The sequence below is a fragment of the Triturus cristatus genome, chromosome 5_2 (assembly GCF_964204655.1).
Source record: "Triturus cristatus chromosome 5_2, aTriCri1.1, whole genome shotgun sequence".
Taxonomy (NCBI): domain Eukaryota; kingdom Metazoa; phylum Chordata; class Amphibia; order Caudata; family Salamandridae; genus Triturus; species Triturus cristatus.
In genome coordinates, this window is record NC_140588.1 from 50821899 (window position 1) to 50843665 (window position 21767).

The 21767-nt window shown below is 49.1% G+C and overlaps 1 protein-coding gene across 9 annotated transcripts in view; it reads left to right on the forward strand.

The window, feature by feature from the left end:
• PTPN3 (protein tyrosine phosphatase non-receptor type 3) overlaps positions 1-21767 on the forward strand; it is a 1752022-nt gene that overhangs the window by 1560818 nt on the left and 169437 nt on the right. For all 9 annotated transcript variants that reach the window (XM_085606835.1, XM_085606836.1, XM_085606837.1 and 6 more), the window contains one exon: positions 5521-5649. In XM_085606835.1, coding sequence (XP_085462961.1) covers positions 5521-5649 — 129 coding nt within the window. The remainder of the gene's footprint in view (positions 1-5520; positions 5650-21767) is intronic.

Sequence of the window (21767 nt, forward strand, 5' to 3'; positions counted from 1 at the left end):
CTCTTCCTTCTCCATCCATATCTTACAGTAGTGACAGATGCGTCACTCCTGGGATGAGGTGGCTATCTGGGAGAGGTGGCAATCAGAGGCCTCAGGTAGATGTGGAGTCATGATTCCACCAGAGACTAGTTGGAGCTCCGAGTGATCCGATTGGCATTGAAAGCCTTACTACCCTCCATTTAGGAAAAACTAGTGCAGATGTTAATGGACAACACCACCACCATGTGGTACTGGAAGCAGGTATGTAGGAGTATGATACAAACGGTGTATGTATTTAAAGTGTATTAGTCGTAGGCTATAATTTGGGGATAGCTGCTCTATCTGTCCACCACAGAACTTCCACTGCTCATCTGTGATTGCCTCCCCCATGTCTGTCTCCCACGCTGTGCGGGATGCGGGGACTATAAGTGGGGATTCTTTCTGAGTGATAGTGTATATGCGTGTCAAAAATTTGCGATCTGAGTTTACCGTTAGCGTGTGTTCTAACGCAGGCAGTGGTCGGGGGGGCTTCAGGGAATGTGGTCAAGCCTCCTTATCTTAACATCTACCCAGACAAACTGGTACTTTGTACAAGAGCTTCCTTTCTTCAGAAAGTGGTCACTATATTTCATGTTGGCCAAACCGTCACTCTGCATACTTTTTACGCTCCAACTGGATCAAAAAAAGCATTGTTGTTGTATCTTGACCGCATGAAAGCAGTTCAGGTGGATGGCCAACTCTTTGCGGGGTATTTTGGAGCAAGGAAAGGACAGGCTGTGCAGAAGCAGACCATATCCTGATGGATCATGCTCTGCATCAAAATCTGGTACTCCTTGGTCAAGAAGCAACCCCCTGGGGGTTTGCATGCTCATTCCACCAGCGCTAAAGCTGCAACCACTGCATTAACTCAGAGTTTCGGTTGTGGATATCTGCCAGGCAGCAACATGTGCTTCATTGCACACGTTCACCAAACATTACTGTCTGGACAGTCAGGTACGTAGAGATGGGTATTTTACTCGTTCAGTCCTGCAGGACTTCCTCGTGTGAAATTGGTCCGCAGACCCACCTCTGGGGAGGTATTGCTTGGGTATTTATTCTAAGGTAGGTAAGGAATCTGCACCTAGAAGTCTATATCAGATAGACAAATGACTTACCTTTGGTAATGCCTTATTTGGTAGAGACTCTATCTAGCCGCAGATTCCTTTCCGACCCACCCATCCTTCCCACTCTGTGAACAGATTCTAGGGACAGGGTTTTTCCCTTTCAGGGCCCTAGTTTTCCACACCAGTGGTAAATGTACTTAGTGGCTCCGCGTATCTGGCGTGGAAAGTTGCGAAAGTAACATACAACTGTGTTTATCATCAATTGCTGGAGCATACATATGTACAAATTATAAAAGGTGAGAAGACTCACCATTAAGAAATTGAGACCCTTAAAACATTTATCAGTGATATTCTGATTTTTTTTTTTTAATCATAGCTGATCTAAAACATATTTATCAAAAAGAAAAAAGCTGTAGCTGTATTTGATTTATGTGGGCAGGGTTGTATTGTGTCTTCTCACAGAGACAATATTGACCTTGCGTGCGATTCACATTTAAACACAGTATTAATTGTATATGGAGGACTGAGAATAGAATGCACTCTGTGGTCCAATGGTAAGTGACTGAAGCCAGAGATGCAGCCTGCTACTGAAGAACTAAATACGGTAATAAACAATATTTTTGTAATGGATTCCTGTCTCTTTTGCCCGCTTAGTCCAGCTGCTAAGGCATTGTTGCTTTCTTTTAAAGGATACACATACTCTAGTGGGCTTGTTGCTTAGTAACAGTAACTTTTCAGACTTTGACAATAAATAATGGAAACAGTGTTGTGTTAGTTAAAGCTAATTATCGGTTGGATTTTTAATAATTTTAGTAATAAATTAAAGTTATGTGGGCTAAATCATGGGAAGACATGCTTTACTTTATTAGGAATGATTTGGCACAGCTCTTGGACATTATAGTTTTTAGCTTAGCTGCTTAATATTATGATTTTATTTGAATATTGTATTATACTTTCTGGACTCTTATTCTAAATGTGATGCAACAAGAAAAAGTGCACCTCTTTTTCCGGATAAGATCAGTGGTTGTACTCAGTCCTTAACTTGTCAGTACTATTACGAAGTGTGTTCTTACACTAGTTGTTCAGGCCATTGAGAAACGCCATTCAGCCCTAGTGTTTTCTTTGCATGAAACTGGTTTTCCAAAAATGTCCAGATACCTTGCCTTGATTACTCTGGCCATGCAGGAGTTGCGTTGGTGATGTATCCACTTTCTGGTTTATGGCATACGTGTTCTAATTTTAGGGATATCAACGATTGCTTGGATTGCTGCTAAATTAGAAAACTAGCTTGACTTGCTCTCATCTGTAGAAAAGTACCACTTTTTGACATGGTCACCCCCCCTTTTTGCTTATTGGAACTGATGTTTGGTAGTGCTAACCAAGTGCCAGTGCTCGGTCCCTAAAAACAAGACAAATGTTCACTTGTAATCCAAATGGCAGACCTTAGCACCCCTGTAACCCCCTAGTAAATAGTACCCCTGGTACCCAGGGCATAGGTACTTAAAAGGGTCCCAAAGGTCTGCAGCATATATAAGGCACCCTAAGGGACCCACACACAATCTGCATGCAGACTGCCATTGCAGGATCTGTGAAATGGTACACACCATTCTGAAAGCACGACATGGCACACTCACTCACTGTGTGCCATGCCCCTGTACACTGCATATATTAAAGGTAAGTCACCCCTACAGCAGACCTTAGAGCCCTATGGCAGGGTGCATTATATTACATATGAGGGCACCTTTGCATGAGTAGATGTGTTCCTGTAATGCCTAGTTCCATTGCTAAGCAGCGCAAGTGATCAGGAAGCCATCTTAAGGTATGTACTGGGCACTTGTCATTGCGAGTTACCCAGCTACATAATGACTTCACTGAAAATACTGAAGTTTGATATCAAACATCTTGTCTTATTGAATACGCACTGATGCCAGCATCGGATTTAATATGACATGCACCCATAGGGCAACTTAGAGGTGCCCTGTGAAAGCCTACTACTCACAGAGTGTGCAGGTTGACTAGTGTCTTCTGGCCAGCCACCACAGATGAGTATCTGACCCCCTGCAGGTTAGAGCCTGTGCTCTCTAAGGCAACGAATAATGCCCGTCTGGCAAGCGCTGATCACACCTCCTCCAGCAGGATGGCTAACAGATTAGCATCTGAAGGCCAGAGGCTTCAAAGCCTCTTATCACCTTCGATATGCAACCATGACTTCCGTCCAGATGTGGGGAACGCCACTCTCTGCCCTGAAGTCCATTTGACACCAGAGCAGGCGGGAAATTAGATGGTGAGAAGGCGTGTCACACTTACAGGAAAGGCACACCCTATGGTGAACCACCTGAAGTGGACAGTTGAAGAAGGGTTTCACCATCTTGGTTTTGATGAAACTAGTAACTCTGGGTCAAGATTATGCTCACTCCTTGCAGGAAGTGGTCACATAGTGGGTGTAGACACCCCAGGGATAGGTAGCCCATTGGCTACTTCCCTACACTTCTCAAAATGCCCCTAAATTCAGTATTTAGGGATCCCCCAACACCAGAGCATCAGATAGTCTACCTGGGAACAGAATAAGGACAAACAAGAGCTCACATCGCAAGAACAGAGGACCTTGCTCTGGAATTGGTGGCAAATCCTGCCTGGCTGCTGGTAACCTCGAAAGTTGTGGGACCGACTCATCCAGAAGCTGAACATCCTCCCTAAACCCTTGGAGGACTGTCCAGCGCTGCAACAACCACTTAGCATCGCCCTTGGACTGGATGAGCCATCTCCCTATCCTCCTGCATCTGCAGGCACCGACTGCACTTTTCCGGTCCTTCATTTTACTGGCTTTAGGGCCACAGAGGGAGCATCGTGCCAGGAGTAGGTCACTGTGGTTCCAATTGGTCAGCCCCGTCTCCCTAGTGAGGTTTGAGACACTAGACCCTCCAGGAGCCTCTCTGCACTAATATCCTGGGTACAAGAGCACATGCAGCAAGCAAGGCTTTTTGAGGGTCCATTCCGGACACCATTGCTGCCAAAACCGACCTTCCCACTGAGGAACATCAGGACCGACTAGGCTCACACCGAAAGTGTCTCTGCTGTCTGTTTTCTTCCCCTTTGCAGGTCAAGCCAGAGAACTGTGAGAGCCTCCAACTCAAGTGGTCAGTCGGCCAAACACCTCTGCACCCAAGCCCCACAGCCCGGGTTCACGAAAATCAACTGCGCACCCTTGCTCCAGAGACCCTCACAAGCATAGCCTCCCCTCCAAGTCTCCACTTGCAGCCTTTATGTTACAGGTACTTTGGACTAACCGATGTAGTACTCAAGGCTACCATTGCGACCAGCACCTCTGCACCCAGACACACCAGGTCAGGTAAACCCAAACTGCCGGTGGTTTTTTGAAATTTGACCCCCCCAAGCACCTTAAAGTCCTAATGGCACCTTCAGAACTATATATATGCAGACTATGTTTTTTCTTCCATTGGATAACAATTTTTTTTGCATTTTACTGGTTTTTTGTAAGAATCCTAAGTCCGAAAGTACTTACCTGATTCCGATGATCTTGATGTCTAAAGTTATATAAAAATCTGTGCTATTTTTTTAAATTGGTCTTCGATTTTTTTCCCGAGTGTGTGCACCATTTATTGACTCTGTGTGTGCAACACATGCTTAACACTCCCCTCTGATAAGCCTAAGCTGCTCGCCCACACTACCATAAATAGAACATATAGGATTACTAAAGTAAGCCTTGTAAACCAATAAGGGTGGTCTCAATTTTTTTGCATGGTGTTCCCCTACATTAGCCCTCTACATAAAAAGCAGGCTTCCTGCATCATCGGAATGCAATTATTGAAGACATCAGTTGTAAGGCCGAGCAAATGTAAATAGCAGTGCCTTATTGCTGACCCTTAGGACCCTATGTGAAGGATACCCAGGTGGACCCTAGGGTTGTGCTATGGTAGGGATGTCTAAAATGAGTCAGAATCTATCAAGGTGAGTGGCTGACTATGTGTAGTCTGTAGGTACAGTGACTGGAAGATCCAGTTAAGGCTCGGGCTGCTGTAGCAATGTATTTTGTAGGTGACACAAGATGGAGTAGTTGATATAAAGCTGCTGCTCATTAGGTGTCGGAGCTGGAGCAGACCATGAGACTTTTTTTATGGTGCAGTAGGGAGTACTGGATGTAGTAAAGGACAACAGTTGAACCAGGAGATATATTGATAGAGCAAGGAATAAGCAATGGGTTAGGGCTCAGAACAGAGAGCAAACCCAAGAATTGTGGGTCAGTGACCTTCCAGAACTGGAGAACATATTTGTGAAACAGATAACGTGCATTTTTTATATACTGAAGGGACCATATCCACTATACATTATCCTAACAATTTATAGCACAGTGTCTGTTTTATTGTCTAATTTTATGATTAAGTATTTTACACGTCTAAAATGGTGGTTTATTTTGCAGACAAAGTGCCACCAGTACTGGCCAGATCCACCAGATGTAATGGAATATGGTAACTTTCGAGTCAAATGTCAGACAGAAGATTGCACCATTGCATCCGTTTTTAGAGAAATGGTGATAACAAATATAGAGGTAAGCACTTGCTTTTCCTGTATCCCACAAAATCCCAGGAAACAAACTCTTTCTTTAGCTAAAAAAGAAATACAGAATGAGCACTTTATGCAGAATATTCTTCTATCATATTGTTTTCCCTAGCACTTCGAAGAATTCATGTTTCTAGGTACAGGTACATCACATTTTCTGCAAATCAACTAAAAGGACACTTCGGTTCTGTTAATAGGTTGTTCCGTTAGAATTATTCATAGTTTTGTGTTTTAAATTTGTATAAAGTCACCAAATTGTTGGCAAGTGAGAACAACATATTAACTGTCCACAGGCAAGAGCATTTTGATTTCAGGGACTGGTTTCAATTATAGGTTCATTCTGGATGAGCGGATTATTAGAACTCTCCCAATCCTGAAAAACTGTATCAGGAGATTTTCAGTAATTCTGTATTCAAAATTTATGAATAACACATCTGCTCCTTTTAATTTTGCAACTTTTTATTTTATGTTTTCATATATAACATACATTACTAAATAGTACATTCTCAAAGGAACTAGCTCTTAAATAATGCCCATAAAAGACTATGGTGTTTTTAATGATAGTGCATATTGGCTGCTCATGAAAAGTTGGGGTCTGAAGAAGTTTGATAAATAATCAGAGCAGCTTCTCTGTGAGGTTTTTAGATTGACAAGATCCGGCAGAATGTTGGTGTTCACACTTTCCTCTTGAAAGTGATAAAGAAGCAGGTTAATTCCCACTCTGGCAATTGTTTTTGGTGTTCCCCACACGTGTGGTGGCTTTTGAAGCTGACACAATCCCAGGCACCATTGCATGAAAAAACAGATGAGGACACAAAAGATTGGGGATTACCTCAATGTGGTAGGAAATGGCGCCAAAATAGTGTGCGGATAGTGTGTAAGACGGTGCAACAGGTGAGGGAGAGCCCCTAAGCCCTCATAGATAAAGACCAAGGTCAACCAAATAATTTCAGCAAGCCCGTGCACACGTTACTAAATTCCAATACTTCTTTCCAGATAGTATATAGTTGTCTGTAAAAATCAAGAAAACATATATCAATTCAATATCATTAGAACAGAGTGGTGGTGATTATAATTTCTCCTTTAATTTTGAACTGTTGCACAGCCAACACGTGTTTTTTCTGGGGAAGTACCCCACGACTTCTTCAGGGCTTCGGGCAAACTAGCTGGACTGAATATCTCTCCATCGATTGTACTCCTGTCCCGGCTGATGAATTGTAAGTAGAACCTTCTGATCTCTTGTCCCGGTGACAAACGTCAAATGAAAAGAATAGCTGTATATTCAATTGGATCGTTGGGTCCTGATAGGTTACTTTTCTTGAAAGTAAAGTCCCAACCATATATACATAAAGCTCCAGATACCGAGTACTGATAGCTTATAAGGTAGAGCACTCTTGGGAATATAACTAGCGATGAATGAGTAGAACATCCGTTGCCGAGTACAGATTACAGAGACAGCGAGTACGCTTGCCACGCCATTCCGCGGTTCCTAGATTACCCGGAAGTATATATGTAAGGGAAGTAAGTTGTCCTTTTAGCAGTGAGAAGAGCCTTGGTTAGATCTGCTTGCCACCGTCGAGAACACTCAATGTCAGCAGTTCTGCACACTGGAGTTTCCAAGGCAACTCTCTCTCGGAGACGCTTTTCATCTTGAGTGGAGCTCCGGTTTCCTATACGCCTTTCTACCAATATCACTCCTGCCCGGAGTTTTCAAGAGGATCAGAATGACTGGGCCTAAATCATTCTTGAATCTCCGGTTTGAGCACAGAGAGTCTGTTATCCCTAGCTGTTGAGCATGCCCATCGGTTCTCCAGTCAGGCTGCCTCATTCGGAGGATCTTTTGTGGCAGCAACAAGGCTGGGTTCTGCACCTGCGCTCCCTTCACCTGCATGCATGGAGATTGAGCGCCGACTGTTGACAGCTTTCGACCTTCCTCCAGAAGCCTGTGATGTTATACTGGCAGCTAGGTATCCCTTCACCAAATCGGTATATGCATGCCTGTGGGATAAGTTTGTGTCATGGTGCGATTCCCACAACATTAACCCCATTTCTGTTCCTTAATCCCAGGTTCTCTTGTTTGCTTTATCTTTGGCCCAGAAGGGCTCTGCTCTGGGTACAGTTAATGGTTACCACTCTGCCATATCTGCGTCTTTTGGCGTTGCTGGACCAACCTTCTCTCTTTAAGTCACCTGTTGGGGCTAGGCTCCTTATAGGCCTCCGCGTATATCTCCCCCTTCTCCATTCATCAATCCTCAGTAGGACCTTAACCTGTCCCCCCTTTCACTTGTGTGCACCATTCGAGCCTCTACACAATTGACCTCTTGAGCTCTTGACAATAAAACCGCATTCTTAGTGGCCATAACATCGGCCAAGAGTGTCAGTGAATTGCAGGCACTCGGCACCCTCCTTATACCACCTTCAACCCGGACAAGCTAGTTTTCCAGACATGTGCCTTCTTCCTTCCGAAGGTTGTCACTCCCTTCCACATAGGCCAGAGCATTACCCTGCTTACCTTCTTTGCTCCGCCTCATCCCTCCAAAGGGGAATGACTCCATCATCTAGATGCATCAAAAGCTTTGTCATTCTACCCTTCCCGCACAAAAGAGTTCCGGTGGATGATCAACTCTTCATCCGTAATGTCAAAGCCTAAGAGGGGAAGCTGTTCAGAAGTGGACCATCTTGCAGTGGATCCTCCTATGCATTAAGATCTGCTATTCATTGGCCAAGAAGCAGTCCACTGTTGGCTTGCGTGCTCACTCTACAAGAGTCAAGGCTTTAACTACTGTGTTATAGCGCGGCGTTCCTCTCCTGGGGGTTTGCATGCTCATTCCACCAGAGCTAAAGCTGCATCCACTGCATTAACTCTTGAGTTTTGGTCCCGGATATCTGCCAGGCAGCAACATGGGCATCACTGCACATGTTCACAAAACATGACTTCCTGGACAATCAGGTCTTTCATGATAGGCACTTTGCCCATTAGGTCCTTCTGTTCTTTTTTGTTTAATCAGGTTTGCATTATCCACCTCTGGAAATGTGTTGCTTGGGTATCTATCCAATGGTAAGGAATCTGCAGCTAGAAGTCTCTATCAGATAAACAAGTTACTTATCTTTGGTAATGCCTTATCTGGTAGAGACTCATCCTAGTCCCAGATTCCTTACCGACCCTCCCATCCTTCCTACTCTGTGAACCGGTTCAGGTGTAACGGAAGCCGACGTGGAGGAGTGGACCGAAGACTGCTGGTCATCCCTGGAGGACACTGATAGGCCCGCCGCAACTCAGGAGAGTTGTGACGTAGTGAGTGAGTCCGGATAAGCAGGGATTGTATGGGCTTTGCGGGGAAGAGGGAGGGCATTTCACGGGATGGGCACTGCGAGTGTAACACAGTAAGACTTCACGGAGCCACATATCACAAAGATCTTTTCACTGAGCCTCCCTTTATTTCACTTTCCTTTCTTTCATTCTGCACAATAAACAAAAGGCCTATGTTTAGAATGTCTGTGCCAAAATAGCAGACCAACCCCTGATTTTATTGCAGAAGAAGAAAGGAGAGCAAAACACATCTAAAAGATATATGCTCCCTCATTTGCAATGTTTGAGTTCTTTATTTTGTTTCTTCACAATATTTCCACAAACTCAATCAATCAGGGAATTGTAAGCAATCTACTCACCCGTGAGGGTCTCGAGGCGCTGAGGGGGAGGGTCCGCAGATATGTTTAGCCGAAGAGCCAGGTCCTGAGGGTCTTCCTGAAGGTGTTCAGGGAGGGGGCACGTCTGATGTCTGCCGATAGTTCGTTCCAGGTCTTGGCTGCAATGTGAGAGACGGAACTTCCGCCTTCTCTGGCTCTGTGGATGCGCTGGGTTTCGGCCAGTGCGAGGTTGGAAGATCGGAGGTTTCTTTTGGGTACGTGGAAGTTGATTCTTTAGTTGAGGTTTTTGGGTCCATTGTTGTGTAGGCATTTGTAGGCGTGAGTGAGGATTTTGAAAGTGACTATTTTCTCCACGGAGAGCCAGTGGAGACTTCGTAGGTGTTGACTGATGTGTTCGTGTCGGGGGATGCCGAGGACGAGTTTGGCGGCGGTGTTCTGTATTGTCTGGAGTTTGCGGAGTAGGGACTTGTTGATGCTGGCATAGAGTGCGTTACCATAGTCCAGTCTGCTGTGATGAGTGCGTGGGTGACTGTCTTCCTTGACTCAGGGGGGGTCCACTTGAGAGTCTTGCTGAGGATGCGGAGGGTGTTGAAGCAGCTGGAGGTGACGGCGTTGACCTGTCGGTTCATGGTGAGTGATGAGTCGAGTGCGATGCCGAGGTTCTTCGCATGGTCTGAGGAGGTAGGTGGGTTTCCGAGGGTGGTCGGCCACCAGGTGCTGTCCCATGCAGAAAGGGTGGTACCGAGGACGAGGACTTCTATCTTCTTGGCGTTGAGCTTCAGGCAGCTGTTGGTCATCCAGACTGCGACGTCTTGCATTCCTTTCTGGAAGTTGAGTTTGGCAGTGGTGGGGTCTTTGGTGAGGGAGAGAATGAGCTGGGAGTCGTGGACGTAGGATACGATGTTGAGGCCGTGTTGTCGGACGATGGCTGCAAGGGGGGCCATGTAGATGTTGAAGAGGGTGTGGCTCAGGGAAGAACCCTGTGGGACTCCGCAGGTGATTTTCGTGGGGTCGGAGAGGAAGGGTGGGAGTCTGATCCTTTGGCTTCTTCCGGTGAGGAATGATCGGATCCAGTCCAGAGCTGTTCCTTGTATGCCTGCGTCGTGTAGTCTGGCGACTAGTGTGCGGTGGGAGACGGTGTCGAAGGCCGCTGATAGGTCGAATAGGATGAGGGCTGCGGAGTGGCCTTGGTCCAGGAGGGTGTGGATGTCATCTGTGGCGGCAAGTAGGGTGGTCTCTGTGCTGTGGTTGCTTCGGAATCCAGATTGGGACGGGTCGTAGATGGCGTTCTCTTCAATGAATCGTGTCAGTTTCCTGTTGACTGTTTTCACTGCAACTTTGGCTGCGAAGGGGAGGAGCGAGATGGGTCGATAGTTCTTGAGGTCGGTGCGGTCAGCTGTGGGCTTCTTGAGCAGAGGTCTGACTTTTGCGCGCTTCCAGTCGTCTGGGAAGGTGCCTGTTTTGAAGGTGGTGTTGATGGTGCATTGTAGTTCGGGTGCGATGGCAGCTGCGGCTCTGTGGGAGATGTGAGGGGTGCAGGGGTCAGTGGTGGCCCCCGAGTGGATGCTTTTCATGGTCGAGGCAGTGTCTTCGGCTGTGATCGGTGTCCAGTTGGAGATGGTGGGCTGGCTGGTGTTTTTAGGGGGCGGGGGTCCGTCTGTGGCACCTGGAGGATGGTCGATGAAGTTGTCGTAGAGGTTTTTGATCTTGAGGTGGAAATAGGTTCTAAGCTTGTTGCAGAGGTCTTGGGATGGGGTGATGTCTGTGGCTTTGCTGCGTGGGTTGGTGAATTCTTGAATGACACTGAAAAGTTCCTTGGAGTTGGTGGAGTTGGCCTGGATTTTGTTCTGGATGAAGTTCCTCTTGGTGGCTCTGATGGTTGTGGTAGTCCGTCATGGCGTCCTTGTAGGTGGTGTGGTTTTCGGTTGTCTTGGTGTTTCTCCAGTTCTTCTCCAGGCGTCTGCAGGTACGTCTGGCTTCTTGGAGAGTGGTGGTGAACCAGGCGGCTTTCCTGGGGCGTGGTCAGTCGGAGTTCCAGGTGTGGAGGTCTCGGGTGAGGGTGGAGTTAAGTTGCTCGTAGGTAACCTTGCTCCAGTTCTTTTGTGGTGGGCGTGGAGCTGGTTTGGGTGCCTTGACCTTGTTGATGGCGAAGTGTACGCAGTGGTGGTTGGTCCATGGCGGCTGTGTTGTGTGGCTGAATTGGATGCTGTTTACTGCAGCGAAGATGGGGTTGAGGGTGTGTCCTGCTCTGTGGGTGATGTGTTGACAAGTTGTTTAAGTCCGATGCTGGAGAGGTTGTCACGAAGGATAGTGGAGTTGGGGTTGCTGGGGTTGTCAAGGTGGAAGTTCAGGTCTCCAATGAGTATGTAGTTTGTTGAGGTGATGGCGTGGGGTGCGATGAAGTCAGTGATGGTGGTGGCGAAGGGTGTTCGGGGGCCGGGGGGGTCTGTAGATGAGGGTTCCGCAGAGTGTGGCTTTAGAGGTGGTCTGGATCTGGAAGTACAGGTGTTCGGCGGAGGAGAAGATTTCGCTGGAGGTGGTGAGGCGGAGGGTGCTCTTGTGGGCGATGGCAAGGCCCCCTCCTGGGTGGTTGGGGCGGTCTTTCCTCTGGATCTTGTATCCATCTGGGATGGAGGTGCTGATGTCGGGGGCGGAGGATGCGTTGGTCCAGGTCTCTGTGAAGAAGGCGATGTCGGGCGAAAGAGAGTAGAGTAGGTTCCAGTTTTCCATGGCGTGTTTGTGTATGGAGCGTACGTTGAGATGCATTTTAGGGTGTCGGTGGTGTTGGAGGCCGGGGTGGTGGTGAGGGTCTGGCAGCAGTGGAGGCAGGAGAACGGGCCGTGGGTCGTGTTCGGCGAGGCCTGTTGGCATTCTATAAGTCTTCCAGGGTTAAGTGCGAGGAGGGTGGTGGTGTCGTAGCGATGGGTTGTGGGGGAGGTCCAGGGTTCCTGTCGCTGGCTGCGGTTGGGTCGCAGACGGTCGCAGACAGGCTTACCTTTGACAAACCTTCAGCAGGCCAGCGGCGCGACCGAGCAGCGGCTGCCATTAAGTAGGGGAGGTGGGAGGGAGGAGAGGCTTGGAAGTGGGAGCGGGGGAATTCCAGGGGGGGGTGGTGCAGGGGCAGCAGCGGGGAAAGGAACAGGCAGGCATGAGAAAATAAAAATAAAAACAGTGGTGGAATTAGAGCAAGGCACAGATGAGCACAATAACAGTGGCACAACAGGGAAAATTAAGAAAAAAAACGGCTGAGAAAGGTTAAAGTGGTTGCAGGCAGTCTGGTCCCAGTTGGAGCTGGCAGCAGGCGCAGGAGCAGACAGCAGCCTCAAACCTCCCAAGGAGGAGTTCGGGGTCTGAAGGCAAGAGACGGCACAGCAGAGCTGCAGGGAGAGAGTGGACATAGACCGAGGGTCGGAGGTCTCACTACGACCCTCGGAGAAAGAAACTGGCTTTCTTTTCTATAAAAGACAGGACAAGGAGATGTGCAGTAATCCCTAGATATTAGGAAACGCTTCAGGGTGGCTAAAAAGACCAACTCCTATGTCTAGTGATTTATTTTTACATGACCTAGGGTGAGGCGATGGGTGACTTAAAGAGAGTCAGGAACGACAACACCATACCCTGTTTACAAGTGTAGCTCTTAAAAAACACATTTTAATAAGTTTTTTTTACAATTGGGCTCTCCAATAAATCATCATTGAGAATAAACAGCCGCATCCTCGTCTATACATCCGCCCACCCCTCTTACAGTACTGCACGAGTCACTTTCGGCACGGACGATGCTGACGTGGAGCCAAACGATTCCACCTACTAACAGGCAGGGGTACTGCTCCCAAATCTGGCTCCCGTCTGACACCTAGGGATATTCAAAAGGTAAGGAATCAGTGGCTAGATAGAGTTTGTAAATCCAAAGGGGATGATGGACGAAGTGTTGAACATTGCAAGCACTCACCCCCAGTTAACTGATCTGGGTTTAATCCATCATCATTCTTTACCTCCCTCCGCCATCCCAGTTCAGACATGGCCATATGCAAATCAGTCTGACCCTGTGCCTCATGGGAACAGTCCAGCCCGAACTGCCAAGCCATGTCTTCCCTGGACCGGAAACAAGCATCCTGGGACCGGTTTCAGGTTCATAACCCTCATCAGCCAGGCTATCTTGAATCCAGTGGCAAAGTGAGCAAGGGACCCACGTCTGGGCATACCCTGCCAACTTACTTTGTTTTGGTTAGATAGAGTTTGTACCATATAAGGCGTTACCGATGGTAAGTAACTTGTTCTTCAGGTCCAGCCCTTCTTAAGGGAAGTCCTCAAATCAGTCACTTTATAAGCTTAATCCCGGCCAAGCACGGTTTCAAGCTTTCCAGTCATTACTGTTCTTTTTCAGCCAGATAACAGTCAGGAGGGTCATGTGCTTCCTAGGCATGATTGCCTCCTGTTTGCAATAGTTACCCATGCCAGATTACATATGTCTGTTGGTGTAGTGCCTAGCTGCACAATGGTCACATGCATAGGTTCACTGGAAAGATTTAGATATGTGCCAGCATCCATCGCTCCCTGCAGTGGTGGAACAGCAACAATAGGTTGCAGGGCCGGCATTTTCCTAGCTCTCCTCGCTGACGAGGACTTCAGCTCCGCTCGCGACTCCGCATGACGTCACCAGAGCCATAAGAGAGCCTCGTCGGCGTGATTTCGTCAGTTCCCTTTTTTCCGCGCCGTCGACTCGTAACTGTTTTCTACCACTCTCCATATTTTGTCGAGTTACTTTGTTGTTCCTTCAACTTTAACTGTTGCTTTTGCGATGTCGTCTTCGAGGGATCCCTGTAGGGAGTGTGGGGGTCACATGTCCATCACTGACCCCCATGAAGATTGCTTATGGTGCTTGTCGTCTGATCACGGCGTGGAGGACTGTTACTGTTGCAGGAAAATAAATCCGAAGTCGCTTAAAGAACGGGAGGCCAAGTTGTTTCTGGCCAAGGTGAAGAAGGAAGGAACAGGGCGTAAGAGAGATAAGTCGAAGTCGTCGACTTCCCATACATCGAAGTCGAGAAAACATAAGAAAAAAAGATGACTTGGATCTCAGCGCCGTTCGACGGAGGGTAAGGCTTCGAGGTCGCCTTCGCCTGCTCCTCTACGTCGCCGTAAAGACTTTGTATCTCCTTTGCCCTCACCTTCACCTCATGTGACTCCGGAGAGGTCTCCTTTGCCTAAAGGTGCTCCCGCGCAGTCTCCGGCGCCGAGGGATTCAGCGGCTTCCGATGCCGAGCCGGTGCAGGATGATCCATCTTCTTTTCCTGTGCCTGCAAATTAACCGGTGGATTCGGCAGTGGATCCGATTGTTTCGACGTTGGATACTCCCCGTTTGGATACTGGCTCAAATCCGTATCCACAGTTCCGAAGTCCAGGTTCGGATCCGTCACATTTTTTTTAATGCAATGTACGGTGTTTTAGCAAGGGCAGCTTTCCCATCCGGAGCACCTTCTTGTCCCGTCGGTCCGCTGGCTTTCAACTTGGGCGTGCCCCAGCACTATGCCCAGGCACCTTTCATGCCTTTCATGCCGATGGCGCCGTCATGGCAGTTTCCGGCTCCGAGGGTCTCGACGCAGTTGATGGACTCCCCGGCGCCGTCTGGTGTGTCTTCCTCACGGCCTCGTACGGATCTCATGCCTCCTTCGGAGCCTCCTTCGACGCCGGCTCCGGAGCAGTCAGCACTGCGTACGACGCCACCGATGCCGCTTCCGCGGAGTTGTTCAAGGAGAGAGGCACAGAGGCTGTTGGAAGAGGAGCAGTATCGCAGAGAGGAAGTAGAAGAGGGTGAATTGGAAGAGCCTCTAGATGAATTCAAGGGAATTTAGGAGGCAAGTGGATTGGACACCTTCTCCGAGTGTGAACTATCTTCAACAAGGGCTTTTCCTCAAGAGGTAGCTCCTTACCATATGGTTATAAGAAAAGCTGCGGAGCTTTTGGATTTACAGTTACCTACTGCTGAGTATAGGCCAAATTTGCTAACAGAGGTCTTGCATTCCCCTTCTTCTACAGTTGAGCCTCTGTAACCCTTTAATGAAGCCTTATTGGAGCCTATCCTCAAGGTTTGGCGTAAACCACTCTCTTCGCCTGCTGTTTCCAAGGCTGTGGCTAGAAGATATAGGACTGCACCAGGGGATCCACTATTTCTCTCTTCTCATCCATCTCCAGAAAGTTTGGTGGTGCAGGCATCTTGCTCCAAACAATCTTCGGGTGCTTTTCCTCAGGCTGACAGGGACTCCAAGAAAATGGAGCAGTCGGCTAAAAAGGTCTTTTCTTCGTCTAGCGTGGCACTAAAATCGACCAATGCTACCTGTCTGTTGGGCCGTTATATACATGCCTTGATGGACTCGGCAAAACAGTTGGCTCCCAAGTTACCTGATGAGGAGAGGGGAAACTTTATGGAGGTTTTGTTGGATGCTAGGGCTGCAGCTACACAGGTTATTCAATCAGGCCTGGATATGGCTGATTCAGTGGCCAGAGTTATGGGCTCCTCCATAGCTACAAGAAGGCAAGCTTGGCTTCGATCCTCTGGATATTCCCCTGATATCCATGCCACTCTTTTTGATTTGCCCTTTAACGTATCTAAACTCTTCGGGGAAAAGGCTGATTCGGCATTGCAAAGGTTTAAGGATAGCAGAGCCACGGCGAAATCCTTGGGATTGCAAACCCAGACAAGGGGTTCTGGCTACAAAAAGTATTGTGGCTTTGGAAGATCTCCCTTTTGCAGTTTCCGTCAACCTCAGCAGCAGCAGAATCCACTCTATAAGTGTTATAGAGGAAGAGTCAAAGGTCGCCAACGTGGTTCTGCCCGCAATCTCTTCTCCTCCTCTTCTGCCTCCTCCGCTCCCTCTGGTACCGCAGTAAAGCAGCCCTAGATCCCCCATCCTGGATCATGTGGGTCCTGTAGGGACACGGCTGTCTCACTTTCTACAGTGTTGGAAATCAGTCACGTCAGACCTTTGGGTTTTAAACCTTGTAGAGAATGGGTACGCCCTTCCCTTTCAGGAATTTCCTCCTCCTTGCCAAGGTTTTTGTTCAGAGGACCATTTGCTTCTTCTACAGAAGGAGGTCTTTGCATTACTACAAAAAGGTGCGATAGAGGTTGTTCCAGAGCAGGAAAGGAGTCAGGGATGCTACTCCCGGTATTTCCTGATCCCTAAAAAGGACAGCAGATTACGTCCAATTCTGGACCTCAGGGCCTTGAATTTTTACCTGAAGCAGGAGAAATTCAGGAGGCTGACCCTTGCTCAGGTTCTTCTGGCACTGCAGCAAGAGGACTGGATGGTGTTGATCGACTTGTAGGATGCGTATTTTCACATCCCCATTCTGAAGTCGCACAGGAAGTATCTCCATTTTACGCTAGGGTCGCAGCACTACCAGTTTGCGGTCCTCCCGTTTGGTCTTACTACTGCACCTCGAGTCTTCACAAAGGTGATGGCAGTGGTGGCAGCTCATCTCAGAAGGTCGAGGATTCCTGTTTTCCCCTATCTGGACGACTATCTTCTCAAAGCGGAGTCACGAGAGATGGTGCTTCATCATCTGCGAGTAACACCTCAACTGTTGTTCAACTTGGGTTTTTCAATCAATGTGCCCAAATCTCACCTGGTGCCCTCTCAGCGCAACCTGTTCATAGGGACGGTACTGGACACTACTGTGTGTTGAGCATTTCCTCCTCCACAAAGAATTCTCGACATTCAGGAGATGATTCCTTTGTTTTACGATGGAGTGGTTGTTCCCGTCCTGAAGGTCCTTCGCCTGCTCGGTCTGTTCGCTTTCTGCATTCTGTTGGTCAGTCATGCGCGCTGGCACAAGAGGGCGCTCCAGTGGTGCCTCCGCAGACAGTGGTTTCAACGCAACGGCGATCTTAGGGAGTCAGTCAGAATCTCCAGAGATGCTGCAGTGGAGCTGACTTGGTGGAGTGTGCAGGGCAACCTGTCTCAAGGCAAACCCTTTCAGCTTCCTCCGCCAGTGGCCACAGTGATCACGGATGCCTCCACTCTAGGGTGAGGTGCTCATCTGGGGGATCTGAAGGTCAAGGGTCTTTGGTCTCCAGAGGAAAGGTTCCTTCACATCAACCTTCTGGAACTGCAGGTGATATGTTTGGCACTAAAGGCTTTCCTTCCCTCCCTTCGCGGTCAGTCGGTTCAGGTCCTGACAGACAACACTACCGCTATGTGGTACATCAACAAACAGGGAGGTGTTGGATCGTATCATCTCTGTCGAGAGGCTCTGCGACACTGGTCCTGGGTTCAGAACCATCAGATTTGTGTGTTTGCAAATCACCTAGCCGTTGTGCTGAATGTTCGTGCGGACAGTCTCAGTTGGCGTTACTCGGCCGATCATGAGTGGCGGCTTCATCAGGAGGTGGTCCATCATATCTTCTGGATTTGGGGATCTCCCCGGTTGGACCTGTTTGCCACCCAATAGAATGCGCACTGCCCGTTGTTCTGCAATCTCCAGTTTCCGCTGCAGGGAGAGCTGGGGGACGCGTTTCAATTGGATTGGAACTCACAACTCCTTTACGCGTTTCCTCCCATACCCTTGATTCCTCGGGTTCTGAGGAAGATTCGCCAAGACCGGGCCCAAGTCATATTGATCGCCCCAGATTGGCCAAGAAGGGTGTGGTACACAGATCTACTTCGCATCCTCCGCTCCGTCTCCCTCTCAGGGCAGACCTCCTCTTGCAGTCGCAGGGGCAGGTTCTACACCCCGACCTCCAGAGCCTGCACCTTTATGCCTGGAGATTGAACGGTGCATCCTGAGTTCCTTCTCTCTCCCGCCGGACATTGTGGATGTTATCTTATCTTCCAGGTGACACTCCACAAAGTCGATTTATTCCTATAGATGGTCTAAGTTTGTTAAATGGTGTGGAGAGAGATCCATTGATCCTTTAAAGGCCCACTTGTCGAATGTTCTTCAGTTTGCTCTTTCCTTGCCTCAGCAAGGTTGTGCTGTGGCCACGGTTAAGGGCTATTTGTCGGCCTTATCAGCTTTTCTGTGTCTGCCTGATCAGCCATCTTTATTTAAGTCTCCTATAGTTTTGAGGTTTATAAAGGGCCTTACCAATAGGTTTCCGCCTACTCCCTTTGTTATGCCCCAATGGGATCTAACTCTTGTTTTAACTTTCTTGATGGGTTCCCCGTTTGAACCCTTACATAGCTGTCCTTTGAGGCTTTTGTCTTTTAAAACAGTCTTTCTGGTGGCTATTACCTCAGCAAGGAGGGTGAATGAGCTTCAAGCTCTTAGTTCAAAACCCCCGTTTTTTACCATACATGCTGAAAGGATGGTCCTCAGGACCAAGGCTGCTTATCTGCCTTAGGTAGTTACTCCCTTTCATCTGGGGCAGTCCATAACTCTCCCTGTGTTTTATCCTCCCCCTCACCTTTCTAAGGAGGAGGAGAGACTTCACCGCCTGGACCCTAAAAGAGCGGTGAGCTTTTATTTGGACTGGACAAAGGACTTGCGTATGGACAATCAGCTCTTTGTGGGCTACGTTGGACGCACAAAAGGCAAGGCTGTGCACAAGCGAACTCTATCTAGATGGATCATCTTGTGCATCAGGAACCACCTGAGGGTATTAGAACTCATTCTACTAGAGCCAAGTCTTCCACCTCTGCTTTAGCCAGAGGTGTTCCTGTACTGGAATTTGTAAGGCAGCGACTTGGGCCTCCCTCCACACTTAAGCAAAGCATTATTGCGTGGACCCTGAAATGAGGAGGGAGGGCCTCTTTGTGCGCTCTATCTTGCAGGACTTTTTGGTATAGAAGGGTGGACACCCTCCTCCGGGAACAGGACTGCTGTGGGAATCTATTCATAAGGTAAGGAATCCACAGGAAGATGTATCCATCAGAAGAACAAGTTACTTACCTTCGGTAACGCTTTTTCTCGTGGATACAGTATCTGCCTGTGGATTCCTCACTGACCCACCCTCCTCCCCATTGTCCACCTTTGTATACCTTAAAGGATATCTATTTGGTACATTTATAGGAAATGCTTATGTTCTTTAGCTTTCCTCTTTGATTTTATACTATGTACATTTGTTCAAATGTTGTGTATTGTGTATACTTTGAATCTGTTGTCGGTCCATCTGTGCGTCTCGGAGGCATGGAAAAAATGGGTGGAACTAACGTCATCACGCTGATGAGGCTCTCTTATGGCTCCGGTAACGTCATGCAGAGTCGCGAGCGGAGCCGACGTCCTCGTCGGCGTGGAGAGCTAGGAAACAATTCCGCTGAATGCTGGCACAGGGGATATTCATAAGGTGAGGAATCCACAGGCAGATACTGTATCCACCAGAAAAAGCGTTACTGAAGGTAAGTAACTTGTTCTTCAGGGCATGTAGGCACCACACTGACCGAGTCTCCATATCTGAAAGAAACGCGTTATTTACAGATTCCTTACCTTAGAATTACCCCCAGGCGTCGGACTGGATCCGGAATTTTTTTTCGTCAGCAGTATCTCTGCGCGTCGGATGGTAGCGTTGGTCGGTTCCACATCTGTCATCGGCGTCGTGGTCTCCGGGATGACGTTGCGGCAGCCAATTAGACACCGCCCTCACGCGCTGACGTCAGTTCTTTCTTTTTCCGCTCCAGCCAGTGCAGATTGGGGAAGAGCAGTACCTCTTATGACTAACTTTTTCTCGACTTTTGTCGACTTCTTTTTCGAGTCTTCGACTCCGAAGGTGCACGAGGGCTGCCCGGTTTCAAGGCCTGCGGATCCTGTTATTGCATGATGTCGGTGACGGATCCGCACCGTGTGTGTCTTTTTTGCCAGGAGCGGGACCACGACCCCAAGTCGTGCTCCGACTGCCGGTCGATGGCACCGAAGGCTTTGCAGGAGCGGTCCCGAAAGCTGCTTGAGCACCTAGAGTCGGCTCCGCACCATTCGAGGTCCCGGTCGAGAGGGAGGTTGAGGGACCGGTCGCGGAGCCATCACTATTCTGGTTCCAAATCTTCGAAGTCTTCGCACTCTGGGTCGGGTAAGTAGAAGCATAAGAAGAAGTCGAAGAAACATTGTTGCTCTTCGACTTCTCCTCGTCGGTCGAGGCTCCGCAGAGTCTACTCCGAGTTTCCCTCCCTTTCCGGGACACAGAGTGACTCCCGCCCAGCTTCGTAAGTTCTACAAGGCGATGCATTCCATCTTTGGGCAGACCGACCCCGCCGGTGCTCCTTTGGGCCCCGTGGACTCGGTTGGGGGCCTAGGTCTACGCTGCCGGCAGCTCCGGCCCCGGCGCCGCAGGCCCCCCTTGGATCCAGGCCTCCGCTTCCGACTGCACCACTACCGCATTCGATGCCAGTCGACCCCCTCGGTTGGCGTCGACCCTGGCCTCCATCTCGACGTGGACGCGGAACCGGACCGGCGTCGTCCGACGCCGGACCCAGCGCCGAGTGGGGTTTTTGTGCCCCTGTTCACTCCTGGAGCCTCTTTTCACACTGAGTGGCATCCGGACGATGAGGAGGAGAACTGGGAGGGGTCAGGTGACCCTTTAACTGCCAGTGGGCTCGACACTTCCTCTGACCTTGGCATGTTGTCTCCTCCTACCGTGGCTATGGAGGAGGGAGCGTCGTACGGAGTGGTGTTGCATAGGGCGGCCGAGGCTCTCAATCTCGAGCTTCCTACGGTGGCGATCAGGACTAACCTCTTGACAGAGGTGCTTCAACCGGCTGCAAGCTCTTCGGAGCCCCTGCTGTCGTTTAATGAGGCCCTCACCGACGTCCTTTTGGGCACGTGGTCCAGGCCTAACGCCGGGGCTCCCGTGGACAAAATGATTGCCCGACGCCACCGCTCGGCTCCGAGTGACCCCACTTTCCTCTCCCAACACCCCACCCCGGAGAGCTTGGTAGTCCAAGCCTCCACTTCCAAAAGCGTCTTCCCTACCGCTCCACCGGAATGGGAAATATAAGAAGCTGGACCACCTTGGTAAGAAAATGTTCTCTGCCACCAGCTTAGGACTGTGGTCCGTAAATACCACTTGTCTCTTGGGCCGTTATTCCCACTAGGTGTGGGATACGGTGGCGCAGGTGCTGCCTCAGTGTCCGGAGGAGGCCCCGGCAGTACTCTCCCAGGCCGTTACCGCCGGGAGGGATGCAGCAAAGTTTACAATACGTTGTGGGCTGGACACCGCCGACTCTCTGGGCAGAACTATTTGCACGTCAGTAGCGCTTCGTCGCTACACCTGGATGAGGTCCACTGGATTTTCAGGGAAGGTCCAGAACTTTTTTTTGTCGACAAAGCAGACAACGCCCTAGAGCACTTCAAGGACTCATGGGGCTATGGCCAAGTCCTTGGGTATCTCCATCCACCCTGCGCAGTCTGCTTTTCGCCCCTTTCGTGGCTACGGTGGGGTGCCCCGCTACGTTCCGCTCAGAGCCACAGGCCGCAGCAAGTTACCCAATCTTCACGTGGCTGGGGACTTGGGAACAACTGGTGTGGTTC